At 38.6% G+C, this 16,111-nt stretch overlaps 1 protein-coding gene across 5 annotated transcripts in view; it reads right to left on the bottom strand.

The window, feature by feature from the left end:
- The window catches only part of LOC117246356 (active breakpoint cluster region-related protein), a 29,576-nt gene extending 26,909 nt beyond the window's left edge, over positions 1-2,667 (bottom strand). Inside the window, exons 1-4 of one of the 5 annotated variants that reach the window (XM_078163764.1) lie at positions 2,322-2,667; positions 1,870-1,949; positions 980-1,116; positions 672-784 (exon numbers count right to left, since the gene is read on the bottom strand). In XM_078163764.1, coding sequence (XP_078019890.1) covers positions 672-784; positions 980-1,031 — 165 coding nt within the window. In that variant the 5' untranslated portion in view covers positions 1,032-1,116; positions 1,870-1,949; positions 2,322-2,667. Of the gene's footprint in view, positions 1-671; positions 785-979; positions 1,228-1,869; positions 1,950-2,321 lie in introns of those variants that run through there. The other 4 variants (XM_078163763.1, XM_033610214.2, XM_033610213.2 and 1 more) reach the window with 4 other exon arrangements.
- Positions 2,668-16,111: the final 13,444 nt, after the last annotated feature.

Here is a 16,111-nt window from a genome sequence, read left to right as displayed (position 1 = left end):
ATGAGCAGAAACTGTATGTTTGCTGTGAACACATGAGTTTATTTTGAAAAGATACTGAATGCATGTAACAAGCTGACACTGATGTTTTGAGTGAACATGGAAGTTTATTTTGAAAAGACGCTGTACGTAGTTAGGAGTAGACACTGAATGCTTCCTGTGTACACGCAAGTTTATTTTGAAAAGACACTGTATATATATATGACAAGCGAAAAATGCATGTTTACGGTAAACATGGAAGTTTATTTTGAAAAGAAGCTGTATGCGTATAACAAGCAAAAACTGCATGTTTACAGTGAATGCAGAAGATTATTCTGAAAAGACACTGTATGCATCTAACAAGTGAAAACTGATTGCTTCCTCTGAGCACCAAAGCTTATTTTGAAAATGCCTGTAACAAGCAGAAACCGATGTTGTGAGTTAACACTGAACATTTTCTTTATAAGACACTGTTTGCATGTAAGGTGTGGAAATGGACACGTCCAAAACAGACACCACGGGGGTACCTAGCGCGCCATAGTTTGAGGTGTGAGGCCACTGTTGAGGCTGCTGTATTTGGGAGTAAGAACGTTTTGTCTGCAAACCACAGGAAACCCTGCCCTTCTCCATTTCACAACTGGTATCCTAAAAATAAAAACTTCTCACATCTGTAAAGTGAAGGATCGTAAACTCACAGGTGTGTCGGGGAAGTCTAGGGTCTCAGGGTGGAGAGGAGAGAGCAAACAGGACACTGCCTCCTCCTGGAACACATCCTCCTCCAGGACATCAGCCTCTGCTACGACTAGAACTGACACAGTGCATACAGCAGCATGTAATCACATGTGGTGAGATACTAAACGAAAAGACTGGGGCAGCTTTTACACTTCAAGATGAGTACATGACGGTTCACCTTCAGTTTTTTAGGATCATCTAATGCTGGATTCCAGAGAAGAGAATATAACTTATTCTTTACACACCAAAACACAAAGTCCCCTTCCCTCACCTGGAACATGCTGCGACTCCAGATAACTCACAGCCTCCTGGTAGACGTCCATCGGGGCTCGGAGGTCCTCTCCTCACGCTGCAGGCTGAGCTCTGCAGACGCAGCATGTGAACGCACTGAGTGAAAGCTTCCTCTTTCTGTTAAGGATGCACAAAAAGGGGAAAATGCGGCTTCCTGTCTGTCCGGTAAACGCTAATGAGAACTGGCACCTAACGTTTAATCCATTCCCACAGTTACACTTCACTTCCTGTAAATGTGGCCATCACAGTGGCTGCACGGTTCTACTACTGAAATTACTTGTGTTAACTAGCTGCTGTATAGCATATTTTAATTTTGGCCTCAGCCTACATTATGTCCAGGATGTCAATGTCAAGTTTACAGCTTTTTAAAATGTACATATATATATATATATATATATATATATATATATATATATATATATATATATATCTAATAATAATGTAAAACATACAACATTATTATAGTTAATTTATAAGCAATGGCAGTGTGGAATACTCAGTCAGTCTCAGTTAATAACATTAACAAGGAGCTACTGCATATTAACACATTAATCGTAAGCAAATATAAGTTGTATTAAAGCCAGTATATGATATTAACCTGTGGGGACCTGTAAGTATCATATAAAGCAATAAAAGTGTTAGAAGTCAATAACAGCTCTATAATCATAATAATTATATGATTTATGACTGAAACAGGATGGTTAACTTACTAAAGAAAAATAATGTTCTCTACATTAAACGTGGTTGTTTATCACTGTTTAAATGGAGCTAAGAGCTTCTATCATGGTCCAACGCTGCCCCCTACAGTGATAGAGATGTTAACACAGCTTCATTCACTCTGGTGTTTGAGTCTAATCTGTTGTACTTCACCTTCTCTCTGAGCTCTTTCTTCTGACTGACTGGACTGACGTGACAAATGCAGCATGGCCACACCACTGAGGCGATATTTCCTGTTGGGGTGGTGAAACAGAAGCGTTAGGGCTGGCTGTGGTTTGAGGTGTCACTGAGGCAGTGTGTGCTCACAGTCTGCTCCAAGAGCAGTGAGAAATGTTTGCATTGTGTCACAGTTTAACTGCCCAATACTTTAATGTGTGACCACAGAAATCTGAGATCTTCAAACATTAGTTGGTTATCGAGAGTGGGTTTTTAAAAAATATGTTTGTAAATGCACCTGCACCTGTACAGCACCTCTCTAGTCATCTGAACATTACACTAGGAGTCACATACACACATTCACACACACACATCCACTTGCTGGTGGCCGAGGCTACCACACATGGTGCCACCTGCTACTCAGGTTTTTTTTTAACACTCTCACTCACGGATACGGATACTTCGACATGCAGACTGATGGAGCCAGGGATGAACCTGCTGATCTTCTGATTGGTGGGTGACCCAGCCGCAGCTGCCCCTACATCAGAATGCATAAGAAGAAAGAAAGAAAGAAAGAAAGAAAGAAAGAAAGAAAGAAAACTGAATAAAACACACCAACAAACAAAATAAATCAATAAATAAAAAATATACAATACAAAAAAGAGCACAAAAATAAACAAAAAATAAATAAGAAAGCACACAATACAAAAAGGACCACAAAAAAATAAACAAAATAACAAAAAATACATTAAAAAAACAATACAAAAAGAACACTAAAACAAACTAAAACAAAACAACAAACAAATAAATAAAAAGGAAACATCACAAAAAAACACAAAAACAAAACAAATAAAGAAATGAAAAAGCTATAAAAATAAATAAATAACAAAAAATAAACAAAAAGCAAACAATACAAAAACAAAATAACAAAAATAAACAAAAACCAAACACTATAAAAAACACAAAAATAAACAAAATAAGACTGCAGAAAAAAAAACACAAAACAAAAAAATAACAAAAAAATAGAAAAAGAAGAAAACAGTACAAAAAATAAATAAATAAAAGCAAACAATACAAAAAAAACACAAAAACAAACAAAATAACAAAAAATAAACAAAATAACAAAAATAAACAAAAAGCAAATGATACAAAACAAAAAATAACAAAAAATAGAAAACGAAGAAAACAAACACAAAAGAAAAAAGTAAAAAACAAATAATTAAAAAAGGAAATGTTTCAAAAAAGAATACAGAACAAACCAAAGAGATAAAACAATAAAAGGAAATCTTAAAGAAAATAAATGAATGTGATTTTATTTATTTATGTTTTCTTTTTGGTACTGTGAATACGTTCATTCTTATTTAAATCTGTCCCCAACATCCCCTTAACTAATTAAATTTGAGATTTATTTACATACTTGATGCTGAGTTTAAGATTTGGTCCACATTTGGATGATGGACGATGCTTTAAACCTTCAGTAAGTAATTTTGTGGCCAATTGGGGGCAGCAGATACAAACACAACACTGACATATGGTTACCTTTTAAGTTAATATGAGCTCACAGATGTGTGGTTGAGCTTTTTAGCCAACACTTGCTTCACTCATAAAGCAATTATGGAGCAAAACTAGCATTTGTGTGGGGCAAACATTTCCTCAACATTTACTCACAGAGGAACCCCAAATCTCCCATTTCATGTGCTTCCCCCTTACGCCCTGGATTTGGAGTCATGTTTGTGTCCAAGTGATGAATATAAGTTTGTCAAAAAACACACTGAGAACCACCAAACATGAACACAATCATAAAAAAACAAACAATATTTACACACATAAAAATAAAAGAATAAATTAAGCACTAGCAGTTGTCTCAACCCAGTCAGTTTGTGACAAAATATATATACTTATGTTATATTTGTTGCCCGCATATTTATTCCTCTTGACCATTCCTCTCTTCAAGAGTGCCTCATAGCACATGTGACAATCTCTCCAATGGTAATATACATAAGACGTTTCCATGCCATGCTGGAATATCAGGTATAGTTCGTCCAGGCATTTTTATAATATTGTGAGACGTGCAGCATACATACCTGTACCTATGATCAAAAGTAGAATCTAATCCCAGCACAAAATTATATAGATTTAGAAATATATCTATCCCAAATACTGCTTGCAAAAATTAAAATATAACTAGTCCATACCCATTGGTAGCTTTGTCACCTTCTACCTATGCCAGTCCTCAATGCCTATGTGCAGGTTCACATAGATTGACCACGTCAGTGAGTAGAAAAACGTTCAAATGACTGACTGACAGAATGACACACTGACAGTTTCCGTGATTATGTACAGCATACCATACCATGACTTAGTCATACCAAAGATTAGAAGAAGAAACAACATTGGTCCACAGGGGGAGCCACAGCGATCGGTCGCATGTTAGCCATTTTTAAGCATTTTTCTGTTGTTATAGCGCCACCCAGTTGCCAATTAGAGTTAAATTTCTCCAGTCACCTTGAGGCGTCCTGTTCTACATATCTACCAAGTTTAGTAAAAATCCATATGGCGGTTAGGCCTAGATAAGAAATGAGCTCTCTAGCGCCCCCATTTTGTTTGATGGGGTCAATAATGGAGGGGTCCCCTCAGATTATGTGTGGTCATGTGCCTACAAAGTTGCGTGGTGATGGGTGAAACCCTTGAGATGTTATACACCTTTATGTGATGAGCCACGCCCTCCGCAATATTCATTGCCTTATAGAAGCTCAGTTTTAGTAAGTTTTCCAACTTTTGCCAAGAGGGAACTTTAGATATTGGTCCCTAGATTATGTTCACCCAGTTTCATGCAGATCACTCAAACTTCCTAGGAAGAGATCCATTTGAAGTGTTTTTCAAAAAATTCAAAATGGTGGAAAATCTATATAAGCGGAAGTTATGGGTTCTTGAGGCAAATGTGTTCCTCATGAGGAGAGGCATCTCTGTGCAAAGTTTCATGTCTCTACGACATATGGGGCATGAGATATGCCCATTCAAAGTTTGCAATTTCAATCGGTTGCTATAGCGCCCCCCTTTGGCCAATTGATGTAATATTGCTTCATTCGCATCCTCCCATGACCCTCTACCACTGTGCCAAATTTCACATGGATTGACCAAGTCAGTGAGGAGAAAAACGTGGAACAGACACACAGACAGTTTTCGTCATTATACAGTAAGATGCACAACAAAACACTGCAATAAGAGTCACACCGGTACCTCAATATACCTGAGAGCAGTAACAGGTGACATTACATGACCAGATGATTTCTCCAGCAGGAGGCGCTGCTTCAGTCAGTCATGACTGTTATAAATTAGTAAGTAAAAAATCTGATCCACATAATAAATCAGGTTCACATTTTATCATTGATAACTGACTACTACAGGAAGTGTGTGTGGCCTCTCCACCTACACACCTGCCTCTGCCTTCCTCCATCAAACACACACACACCCCTCCTCCTCCTCCTCCTCCTCACCCAGCCCTGTGTCTTCTGACTCTCATTTTCTCCACTCTTTTCCAGGTAAAGGGAACTGAAACTTGAGGGGATACTGGAGGAGCAGAAATGAGGAGTTGGCTGAGCGCGAGGCCACTTTGCCCCCACACGTCATAACGAACTCAAAGCACCTGTGTGTGCAGCTGAAGATATCAAATTCTGAGTCAGTGATAAGCGCTTCTTCACAAAGAGAGGAGTGCTGAATGGGAATACCACGACTAACTGGAAACCAATAAAGTGAGATTAGCAGTGACACAAGAAGGTCGTTAAAATATAAAGTACTGTACAGACAGAGAGAATAAAACACGGGCGACGGCCAAGTCATAATATGTGGTGCAATACAGAAACTTCAATCTGTGGCAGGAAACATATAACTAGTAGCAATACTGCAGCCAAGAGAAGGAATGATGTATGAACGAGATGATGTAAGTCATCGCTAGGTAGGAGCGGACATACAGTAACTTGGAAATGTTTCTCAGCTGAATGACACACGACTGAGGAACCGGAAGGTCAAAATAAAGTAACACACCCACATTTTTTGGCTTCCAGTTTTACATGTGATGCCAGACGTGCAGTTTTGTTCTGCAGATTCTAAAAAAACAAATAAAAGGAACAAGTATAAAAGCATAAAAGGGAGAGTTTGGATCTTTTAAAGTGGGTTATATGAGGTACATGTCCATAGTCAACAGCCTCAGTTTGGAGAAGCAGACAGCTAAACACAAAACACAAAAAAGTCAGTATCAGCTTACGTGTACGCTATATTTGGAGTATTTTCACCACTTTACCTCGCTGTCAGACAGTGATTTCCAACGGGGAAATAAAGCCATTATATTGGTCTAAGAGCTGAAAACTAGAGTGTTTATTGTGTGACTGTTTTAACCTTTTGAAACCTGAGGCATTTCTTTTAAAAAGAGAAGAGGCAATGAGCAATGAAAGAAGAAATTACCCAAAAGAATTAGCAAGAAATACCTACGAGAAAATTATAAACAAGAAAATTAGTAAAAAAAAAATAATAAAAAAGAAAGTTAAAAAACAAACAAGAAAATGACATTTTAAGTGCTTAAAAATTTTAATATTTTTTTTAGCATGATTTTAAAATATAAAAACAAATGTTAACTATAAATATAGTTTTCCCGAGATTTTTTTCTTTTTTCCCTTTTTTTTTTTTGCTCATTGTCTTGTTTCCCATGTTTCTGAAAGAAATCACTCTGATAAGCTCATTCTTGCGAACAACATCTGAAAGCACCACAAGACAAGTGCTGTCGCTCAAATTGGCTTGATTTCTTTTAAAAACACAGGAAGAAGGCAACGAAAGAAGAAATGACCCAAAATTTTTTGAAAGAAATTAGTAAAAAGAGAAAATTAAAAACAAAAAAAAAAACACTTACAAAGAAAGAAAGTTAAAAAAAGAACAACAAAGAAGGAAATGACCTAATAATTCTGTAACATAATTTTAAAACGTAATAATAAACATAGTTTTTCCCTATTTTAAAAAAATAATTTTCTAAATCTGTTGTTGATCTTTTTTTTTTAGTATATTTTATTTTAGCTTTTCAAAATATACAAAGCATACAGTCACAAATTGACAGTACACAAACATCAACTTTACGTTACGAACGTTTAAAAAAATAAATTAACAGACAAAATAAATTGATACGTAACAATGCAATGTGGGGTCAGTCTTGGGTCCATTTCTGTTCGTCATCTACCTCCTCCCCCTGGGCACAATCCTCCGTCACCATGGGGTCCATTTTCACTGCTACACCGACGACACACAGGTCTACATCTCCTCCAAACCCACCACTGCCATCCCTCCCACCTTGCTCACCACCTGTCTTGAAGACATCTGCAGCTGGATGAACAGGATCTTCCTGAAGCTAAACGGCAACGACAACACACCCCAGCTCCACCCATCATCACTGACAGATTCCTTGTACCCTTCTCCTCCCAAGTCAAGAGCGTCGGCGTCATTCTGGACAGCACCCTCTCATTTGCACCTCATATTCAAAACATCACCCGGACTGCATTCTGCATACAATTGCATGGTCTAATACTACTAGTGTTGTGAAAATAGACAGAACATGCAGACAGTCATTCAATCATATGGGATGGGAGATTCCTTTCCAAGTTGCTCGTTGCCTTTTTTCCCATGTTTTTGAATGAAACTGCACCAATTAGCTCAGGGTTCAAAAGTTTAAATACTTGCGAAAGGCGCCTGGAAGTTGCACAAGAAAAGTGATGTCACTCCAGGTTTCAAAGGGTTAAAGAGTTAGTTTGGATTCACACAACAACACAAACTGACTAACTAATCGATCATACGAGCATGAAATTTGGCAGGGAGTATCCTGACACAAAGGGGAAAGTACCAGAATAAGATCCTGGGGTTTGCTGACATTCTATTTCAAAATATCACACACAACATCCCCTGAAAAGCACACAAAAAAGACTGTCCATTTGACAAATTCTCATAAAAATGTTTATTTTTCATTACTTTGTGTTTAATATCACTGCGTCACTTGTATAAAGAAAACTCCCAGAGTTGATGAGCTTCAATTTGAGCCCAAGCTGACCTTTATATCTTGAAAATTACACTAAATTTGTCACTATACCTCAAATCAGAGAAGATGGCCTCCACAGAGACTTTGACAGAAATGGAAACATTGGCTTTGAGGTTTGTCAGACACTAACCTTTCCAAAATTATATTGTTTATTAACTACCCAAAGATTCTGAATGAGGGTAGAAATCAGGACACTGTGAACGTGAAGTTTCCAACTGGTCCAGCCACGGGGTCCAGATTTCTCCTTAGTCATTAGTTCAAGGTCCACACAGTTTGACATATTCAGTGTCATACTTGTGTTTGGCCATGTCGTCAAGCTAGTTTGCTGTCTCTGTCAAGTAGCTGTCCATTAAGTCACGTTTCCACCAAACACTTTCAGCATGGTGAATAGTGCGCTAGTATGCAATACCCAATCTGGAAATCCATCGGTAAAAAAAAAAAAAAAACAACTTTTTTTTTTTCTTCCTTTACCTCTGGAGGCACAGCCCGGAATTTTTCGACTAACGGAAGTGCAGGGGCCTTGGCGATCGCTCACGCCCGTCACTTCCGGCGGTGCCCCCAGGGAATCGCCATGTTGTTTACAAATACTTTGGGTTGAAAACCAGCAGAGTTTAGCTATACATCACATTTTTCACGTCACTATATCACCGTGTAGACTAATCTGATGTTTGTTAAGTCTATAAACACAATGATTGAACAAACGTTACTATTTCTGTGTGCACGTTTTGTAATTAATAACATGGTTATCGTAGATTAGCTGGGCTAACCGTTAGCTGTTAACGTTAGCTGTTAGCGGTGTCTGTAATAACCATAGACTGTATAAAAATAAGGTAATAACTCAATAAACGGTCCGTGAAAAAAATATTTTTTCCAGCGGATATCTTAGTTACAACATGAGCTAGCAAAGCAGTTTTGTGTTGCTATGTGTGGTATTTATAGAGGGACAGTTAGCAAAGCTAACATCAGGACGTCATCTGTTAAAAGCCTCCCGTTGTCGGATACGACATGAAACTACTCCAGTTAGCTCAATCATGTTGTAACTAAGACATCCACTGGAAAAAAAATTTTTTTTCAGATTCTACAATGTAAATTGCAGAATCTGTCTTGAGAGATTATGCAATACCAAACACAGTCCAATAGTCGCTCTCTTTTAGCTCTAATTTGGGTCTCCACCAGCTCCTGAGAAAAATATCTGGCTCTTTAGCTGCTAAATGCTCGACTAAAGTTCTGTTTACACCAAACCCTTTCAGTATGGTACCCTTGGAACCAAAGTAACCCTTCAGACATGGTACCTAGACCCTAGTGTTTCCACCGCAAACAATTCTCTTAAATGTGGGCGGGGTTGTTGTCACTCACTGCTCCGTCCAGCACTCACTATATTTCCTCATTACCTGTGACACAGATGGAAGTCTGCAGAACAAGGCTGCACGCTGACATTTTCAGAACAAAACAGAACAGGCTGCAGTGAGTGACCGTCCGCTACGGACCAATCAACAGACTGCAGTGTTCACAGCTCCACCTTTTAGTACCAGATCTGTGTGCTAGGTACCCCAACAGAGGGGGGACCAAACATGGGGATGGGATGGTCCAATTGGTACCATCCACAACTTTTCACAGTGGAGACGGGGAAAAAAAGCATACCAAACTGAACGGGGCTCTAGTCACTCACTCTACAGCAGGAAACAGCACTTCAAAATAAAAGCTCTTGTCGGAAATTCACTGACCTTCAAAATAAAGTGTTTTTTACAAACTTGACATGTTCGCGAGTCACTTGTGAACCATTCAGAATGGACACACCAGTTGGGAACCACTTATCTTTTCTACTCTAAGCACCTGATGGCCACTAAAGCAGGGGCTCTTGACCTTTTTTAGGTTACGGACCCCATTAAATTTTGCTTCAGGGACCTCCGTCTGAAAAGATTTTGGTCTTTAGATATTATTTGTCACTTTAGGAGATAACTGTGGAGGAAGTGAAGCCTGTGATCACAATACTCAGTCTTATGACTCTCATTTCCACTTCTTTAGTGACTTAAAAGTGGAAATAAATTATTCCTCTTTTTTCTGGGGACCCTCTGGAACTCCCTCAAGGACCACTGGTTAAGAACCACTGACTTAGAGTAACTTATAATCACGATATAATGCATTATATCGTGATTATAATGTATTTCAACAATGACAATTATGATACACTATTACCTGCTAATTTGTAGGATATTATACAAACTATTCTATGAGGACACATTGCTTTCAGACACAGGCGTCACAGAAAGCGTTACCTAAAGTCTTTTAGTGTAGATTTTTACTGCCATCTTCTGCAGTTTGCATTGGAGCCCCCCCATCTGTGCAGATTTTATCATATCAGAGCATCTGATGATTCTCCTCTGATGAGAACTCCTCTGCACAGCTGCGCAGGGGGTGACAGTTACATACGCCAGAAGACACTGTCGGTTTTTCTTGGCTTCATGGGAAAGATTTTTTGGGGCCGAAGCCAAGTGTTCACAGTCTAATACTATAAAAATGACTACAAGGAAAATCTGGAACTCTCTTTTGTTGGCTGTGAAACAAAACTGAACTGAGAGGGAAACAAGCAAACAGGAAATGTTTTATCTAAGTGTTCCTCCTTTCCATCATGTGGTTTACTCATGACACTCAACTCCCCGTGAACTGTTTTTGTTGGAGTTGGAGGATCGTTGGACTGAATGTGTGTTTTCAGCCAAAAACTCAAGTCTTAAAGGTTTAGTTTGGAACCGCAGTGAAAGAAAAATGTTCCCCTTTCCCCTTATTTCCTCCCCTCAGTTACAGCTGGAACTCTCCTCAGTGTCTCTACCATAACTAAATCAGAGATGAATATTAAAGGGTAAGTTCTGTTTATTTTAGCTTGACCTCATTTTCCCATGTGTCTAAGTGACTAATGGAGACAACAACTTCTGAATCTGGTCCAGTATTGAGAGCGAACACTGCAGTCGGGAGCAATAAAACAGACTGTAACGTAACTGCTTGGGGCATGTTCGTACCCTTAATGTATGTCTCTTAAAGTGTTTGTTTTTGTCACTGACAGGCTCAGATTATTATTCAAAGAGTCTGACACATTATGGAAAGGATCCCTACAGAGATAGACCTTTATGTTAAAGAGTAAGATCCCATTGGTTTGACCAGAAACAGCCCCGAAATCTCAGCTGTCAAACCCAACAGACTCGCGTGTTTTAACATCTCACTGGGTGAGTTAAGGGTTTATTTCAACCAAACCAGAGTTGGTGATTGTTGGTTTGGCGATGGCAATTTTGGGGCTATTTCTGGTAAAACAAAAAAGATCTTTCTCTTTAATTAAAAGGTCTATCTCTGTAGGGATCCTTTCCAAAATGTTTCAGACACTTATAACAACAATTTGAGCCTGTCAGTGACAAAAACAAGCACGTGTCGGAACACGTTATCACCACAAACGAACTGCACCAGCCTCGTTCGTTTGTAACCGGACTGAGACCACCTCTTCAAGAAGGTCTGGGTCCGGTTGTTCTAGTGCACACCTGAGTGTGATTGCTGTGTTCACACCTGCCCAAACGAACTGCACTTAGAGGGCAAACGAACTTGAGTTTGATTGAAGTGACCCAAACAGGGCAGGTGTGAAAGCACCCTTAGACACAAAACATAGAAAACTCCTCCACTGATGGCATGAAACAATGTTAAGATATTTCAGTCTGGATTTAAGTGGTGAACCCAGTAACATTGCCATCCTTGGGGCAATTGTTGCTACCATGGCTAAAAATACCAAATATTTTAAAAGCCAATAAGCAAGATGAACAAAAATGAAGTATGGTGTTTAATAAATTACTCTAAAACTACAATGACGCTTCAGTTCCTGTAACATCGTACACGCAGCAGTATAATTGCTCCAGAATGCAAACTGTTGTAAAGATGTAAGACTATTTGAACTTGACCTCAGCATACAGATCAAAAGGTATGAATGCACTGCACGCCCTCAGCTTTATTACTCTCACACACACACACACACACCCAGATTCAGCCTTTGTTAGATAACGATAGTGGAGAGATATCAAGGAACTAGATTTAAATGGGGACATTCCTGTTCATGGTCGGCTTCTGGTTCCCCTGGTCCTTTGTATTTTAGTCATCCTCATCTGTGTACTTTTGTCCTCTAATAATACATTATGATAATAATACATAAAAAAGGAAGTAAGCTAAAAGGCTGAGGGCGTGGACTTTGTTTTGTGTGACGTATTACTTCACAAGAGACTTATTTACTTTGAGATTAATAAACCAATGTAAACACTTCACTACAAAGGCTGATCATATGAAGGAACATGACTGCTATTTGTGAAACTCTGTTTACCATACTGTGTAGTCACCACATCCCTGTGTGGTTCTTCCAACTCGTGTTCCTCATTTTCAATTCTCTCTTACGCTATCATGATTATAAAGACTGTTCCCCTTAAAATATTAAATGATAATCAATCTATCTTAAATATTTTTATAACTGACATGTCAAAGCAGGGTTCCTACAGCTTAAGACCATTTAGATTTAAGATTTCGATGACCTTTTTAATACCACTCACAATGAAACTGAAGACCAATTTCACAATAACCAAAACTGAAGAAACAAAATAACATAACCAGACAACAATTTCTTATTGTTAGGGACAATTTTGTTACATTTTTGGTTCAGTAAAAAGTCAGATGATCTACTTAAAATGTTGAAAAAGAAATGTAACACTTTCTCGGTGTGACGGAGACAACGGTCAAACAGAACCTGGAAATACCTGCTGTTTTTTGGCAGGCTTTATTGGTGATTTTGTGTTGCTCACTCTGCCCTGATCGCATTCAAGGTCACGGTGACCTTGACCGTTGACTACCAAGATCTAAACAGTTTGTTCTTGAATCCAAATGGACGTTTGTGCCAAATTTGAAAAAATCCTATAAAAGGTGTTCTTGAGATTTTGCATTCACAGGGATGAGACATACAAGGTCACAGTGACCTTGACCTTTGACCTAAGACCACCAAATTCTTATCCGTTCATCACTGAGTCCAAAAGGAAATTTGTGCCAAATTTGAAGAAACTGCCTTGAGGTGTTCTTGAGAAATCGAGTTTGAGAATTGAATTTTTGACTTGTTGAATATTTTCTATATTTTTATAATAAAAACGCTGTTTTCACATTTTTACTACTGCCACCGTCTGTTTAACTTTGAAAACCTCAATCAAAAGAGTTCTAAAAAAAAAAAAAAATTAACCAAGCCTCATCCGAAAAACACGATTCATAAAATCCTACTTCCAACATGTTAGCAATTTAAGACTTTTAAAAGATTGGTTTAAGACATTTTAATACCAATTAAGGCCTTTTTTAGACTACTGAACTCAATGACTTTTAGGACTTTTTAAGGCAGTGGTTCCTAACTGGTCCAGCCACAGGGTCCAGATTTCTTCTTAGTCATTAGTTAAAGCTCCACACAGTTTAAAACATTCTGTATGTTTGGCCATGTCATCAAGTTAGTTTGCTGTCTCTGTCAAGTAGTTATCTGTTTGTCCCTCAAATTACAATTGAAAAAGGCACTTCAAATTAAGGCTCTTCAAAATTTACTGCACTTCACAATAAAAAGTGTGTTTCTACAAACTTGGCACGTTCACAAGTCACTTGTGGTCCATTCAGACCCACTTTCAGACTGCAAACCACCAGTTGGGAACCACTGCTTTAAGGATCCACTGGGACTCTGTCAAAGTGTTGAGTTTCAGTTTCTCTATGTGGCAGATTCACGTGCACAAATGTTTCTGTGTTTGTGTCTACTACCTGTCTGTTTATGAGAGCTGCCTGAGGCAAATTCCTATCAACTGTGTTGGCATGGCTATAAAGTATTGAATCTTGAATCCTGCCATTCAAATGACTCAGAGTGTCGACAGGTATTAGACACTTAAATTTAATGTTTTAAGATTTCTCAAGATTGCTTTTCACCAAATTTAAGACAGATTTTATGGATGAATCCTCTTTTTTCGATTCAAGCGTTGCAGGTAAATGGATAGATAATGAGGTAGGGTGATCTACATTTTTTCATGATTAAAATACAGTATCCATTTAGGGCAGTCAATGGCTTAGTGGGTAGAGCGTCCCATATATGAAGGAAATGAGGCCTACAAGTGCAAGAGCCTTAAGAGCTGACACTGAGCGACGCAGCTGGACAGCAAAGGTTTGACCAGTCGAAGTGGGCTGCAGAGGCTTCATAGGCAAGTCAACTACCAGGCTGCTCAAAGAAATGGGAATTCGAGGCCGAACCCAAAGTCAGGCTATCAAAGCCCCAGGTAAGTTGGTGGCTATGGATTGAGAGGGAAGACGCCACTTGGGCCCACGAAATACCACTCATGACAGCTCTCTGGAGATGTCATGGGCCTACCATTGAAACACCAGTGAAGGATGGTACCCACCTGATGACCCCAATAAAGCTTTCGCCCTCCCCTAGCTTTTACCCATGGCTCCAACCCTAATCCACAATCTCAACTATGTGCAGCAACATTCAACCAGTTAATCTCCACGGGGGAGAGTTTAGTCCGCACAGACATCTCTCCTTGGCTCTGCCTTCCCTACGCTCTTTCTTACCTTTCTATCTACCTTTGTTCTTTCCTATTTTGGTATCAATCTAACCCTTTGGCTCCCACTCAGACCCCCAGATGGTATGGAGCTATATTTGTGTCTTTATTACATGCGAGAAAATAAATGATATGAGAGGAGGAAAAAATGTTTGAGAGAAAAAAAAATATTTGAGAGAAAAAGTTTTCACACTGATAGCAAAAAATAATATTTGAGACTAAAAAAGTTTTGAGAGAAAGTATTTTGTCATAGAATATAAAAAATAATAATCTGAGATTTAAAAAATTATTTCCAAGAAAAAAACTCTCTCAAAAACCTTTTTTTACTCTCAAATATTATTTTTTTGCTATCAGTGTGAAAACATTTTCTCTCTCTCTCAAAAAAAAAAACTGTTTCTCTCAAAACATTTTTCTTCTCTCTCTCAAAGTCTTTGCTCTTCAAGTCTTTGTCAGGATTTTGCTCTCACTGTGAAAATAATGTCATGGGTGGGGCCACGTTCCTATTGGCCAGTCTCAATCGACTTGACAGCTAGATGAGGATCGTCTTGGGAGTTGAATTCAACTGAATCATTCATCCACCATGGTGGATTCACTGGCATAGATGTGCTGTGTTGGATCTCAAACTGTCTGCTCTGTGGTGTGAATGCAGGTGTCTAACCAGGAACCAGGAAGCGAGTCAGACGGTTACAATCCAACCTGTCATCTTCTATGTATCTGCAACTTTCACATCACGAGAAAAGAGGGAAGTGAAACTGTGAAATGTTTGTAATCAAGACACCATGATAAGACACCAGACTTTTAGCTGGTTGGTAGAGTAACTCCCTGTCTGGACTGCAAACGTCATGGCAGCGTTCACGCTAAACAACTGTGTTCGACTTGTTTTGTCTTGTCTTAAGATTTCAAAGTGCCAAGCAGTAGAATAGCGGCAGTGTGCAGTAAATGTACAGTGTAGTTCACAGTTTGCTTGTGAATAAACGCTGAAGATCCTCAATACCCAAGAAGTTTTTGTGTGTTGCTTTTCAGCTGCTGGACGAAAGTAATGGGAGAGTCTGTGGATGTGCCTTGGTTGCAAAATGTAGATAATTATATTATTTCAGTGCCTTTTTATTGGACATTAACCTCACGTTTACATGGGCATTGTCGAAAAAAATGACACTAACTTTATAAGAGAGGAACTGAAAATGCGGTCACCATTAATGACTTTATACTTTAAGGAAAGGAACAGCAAGGGGGACATTTGGTCAGAGACTGAATTGGTGACTCTCATCTTGGGTGTCCATCTTCAAACTGTGCTGACTGTATAGATCTTCTGTGCTGTCAGGGGGAAACGTGTGTGACTTTTTCTCAGTTACGACTTTATTCTCGTAATATTATGACTTTTTCTCAGTTATGACTTTATTCTCATAATATTACGAGTTTTTTCTTGTAATATTACGACTTTATTCTCGAAATCTCTTCTTCAATATGGCCCTAATACTACTTACTGTTGTACATTTATATATATATTTTTGCAATCCAAAGTTTTTCACAAGCCACAACACCTGAGGGTTTGACTAATACCTGGAACAATCATTAG

The sequence above is a fragment of the Epinephelus lanceolatus genome, chromosome 22 (genome assembly GCF_041903045.1).
Source record: "Epinephelus lanceolatus isolate andai-2023 chromosome 22, ASM4190304v1, whole genome shotgun sequence".
Taxonomy (NCBI): domain Eukaryota; kingdom Metazoa; phylum Chordata; class Actinopteri; order Perciformes; family Serranidae; genus Epinephelus; species Epinephelus lanceolatus.
Note: the sequence above shows the minus strand (reverse complement) of the source record. Positions and strands in the feature narration are given on the sequence as shown.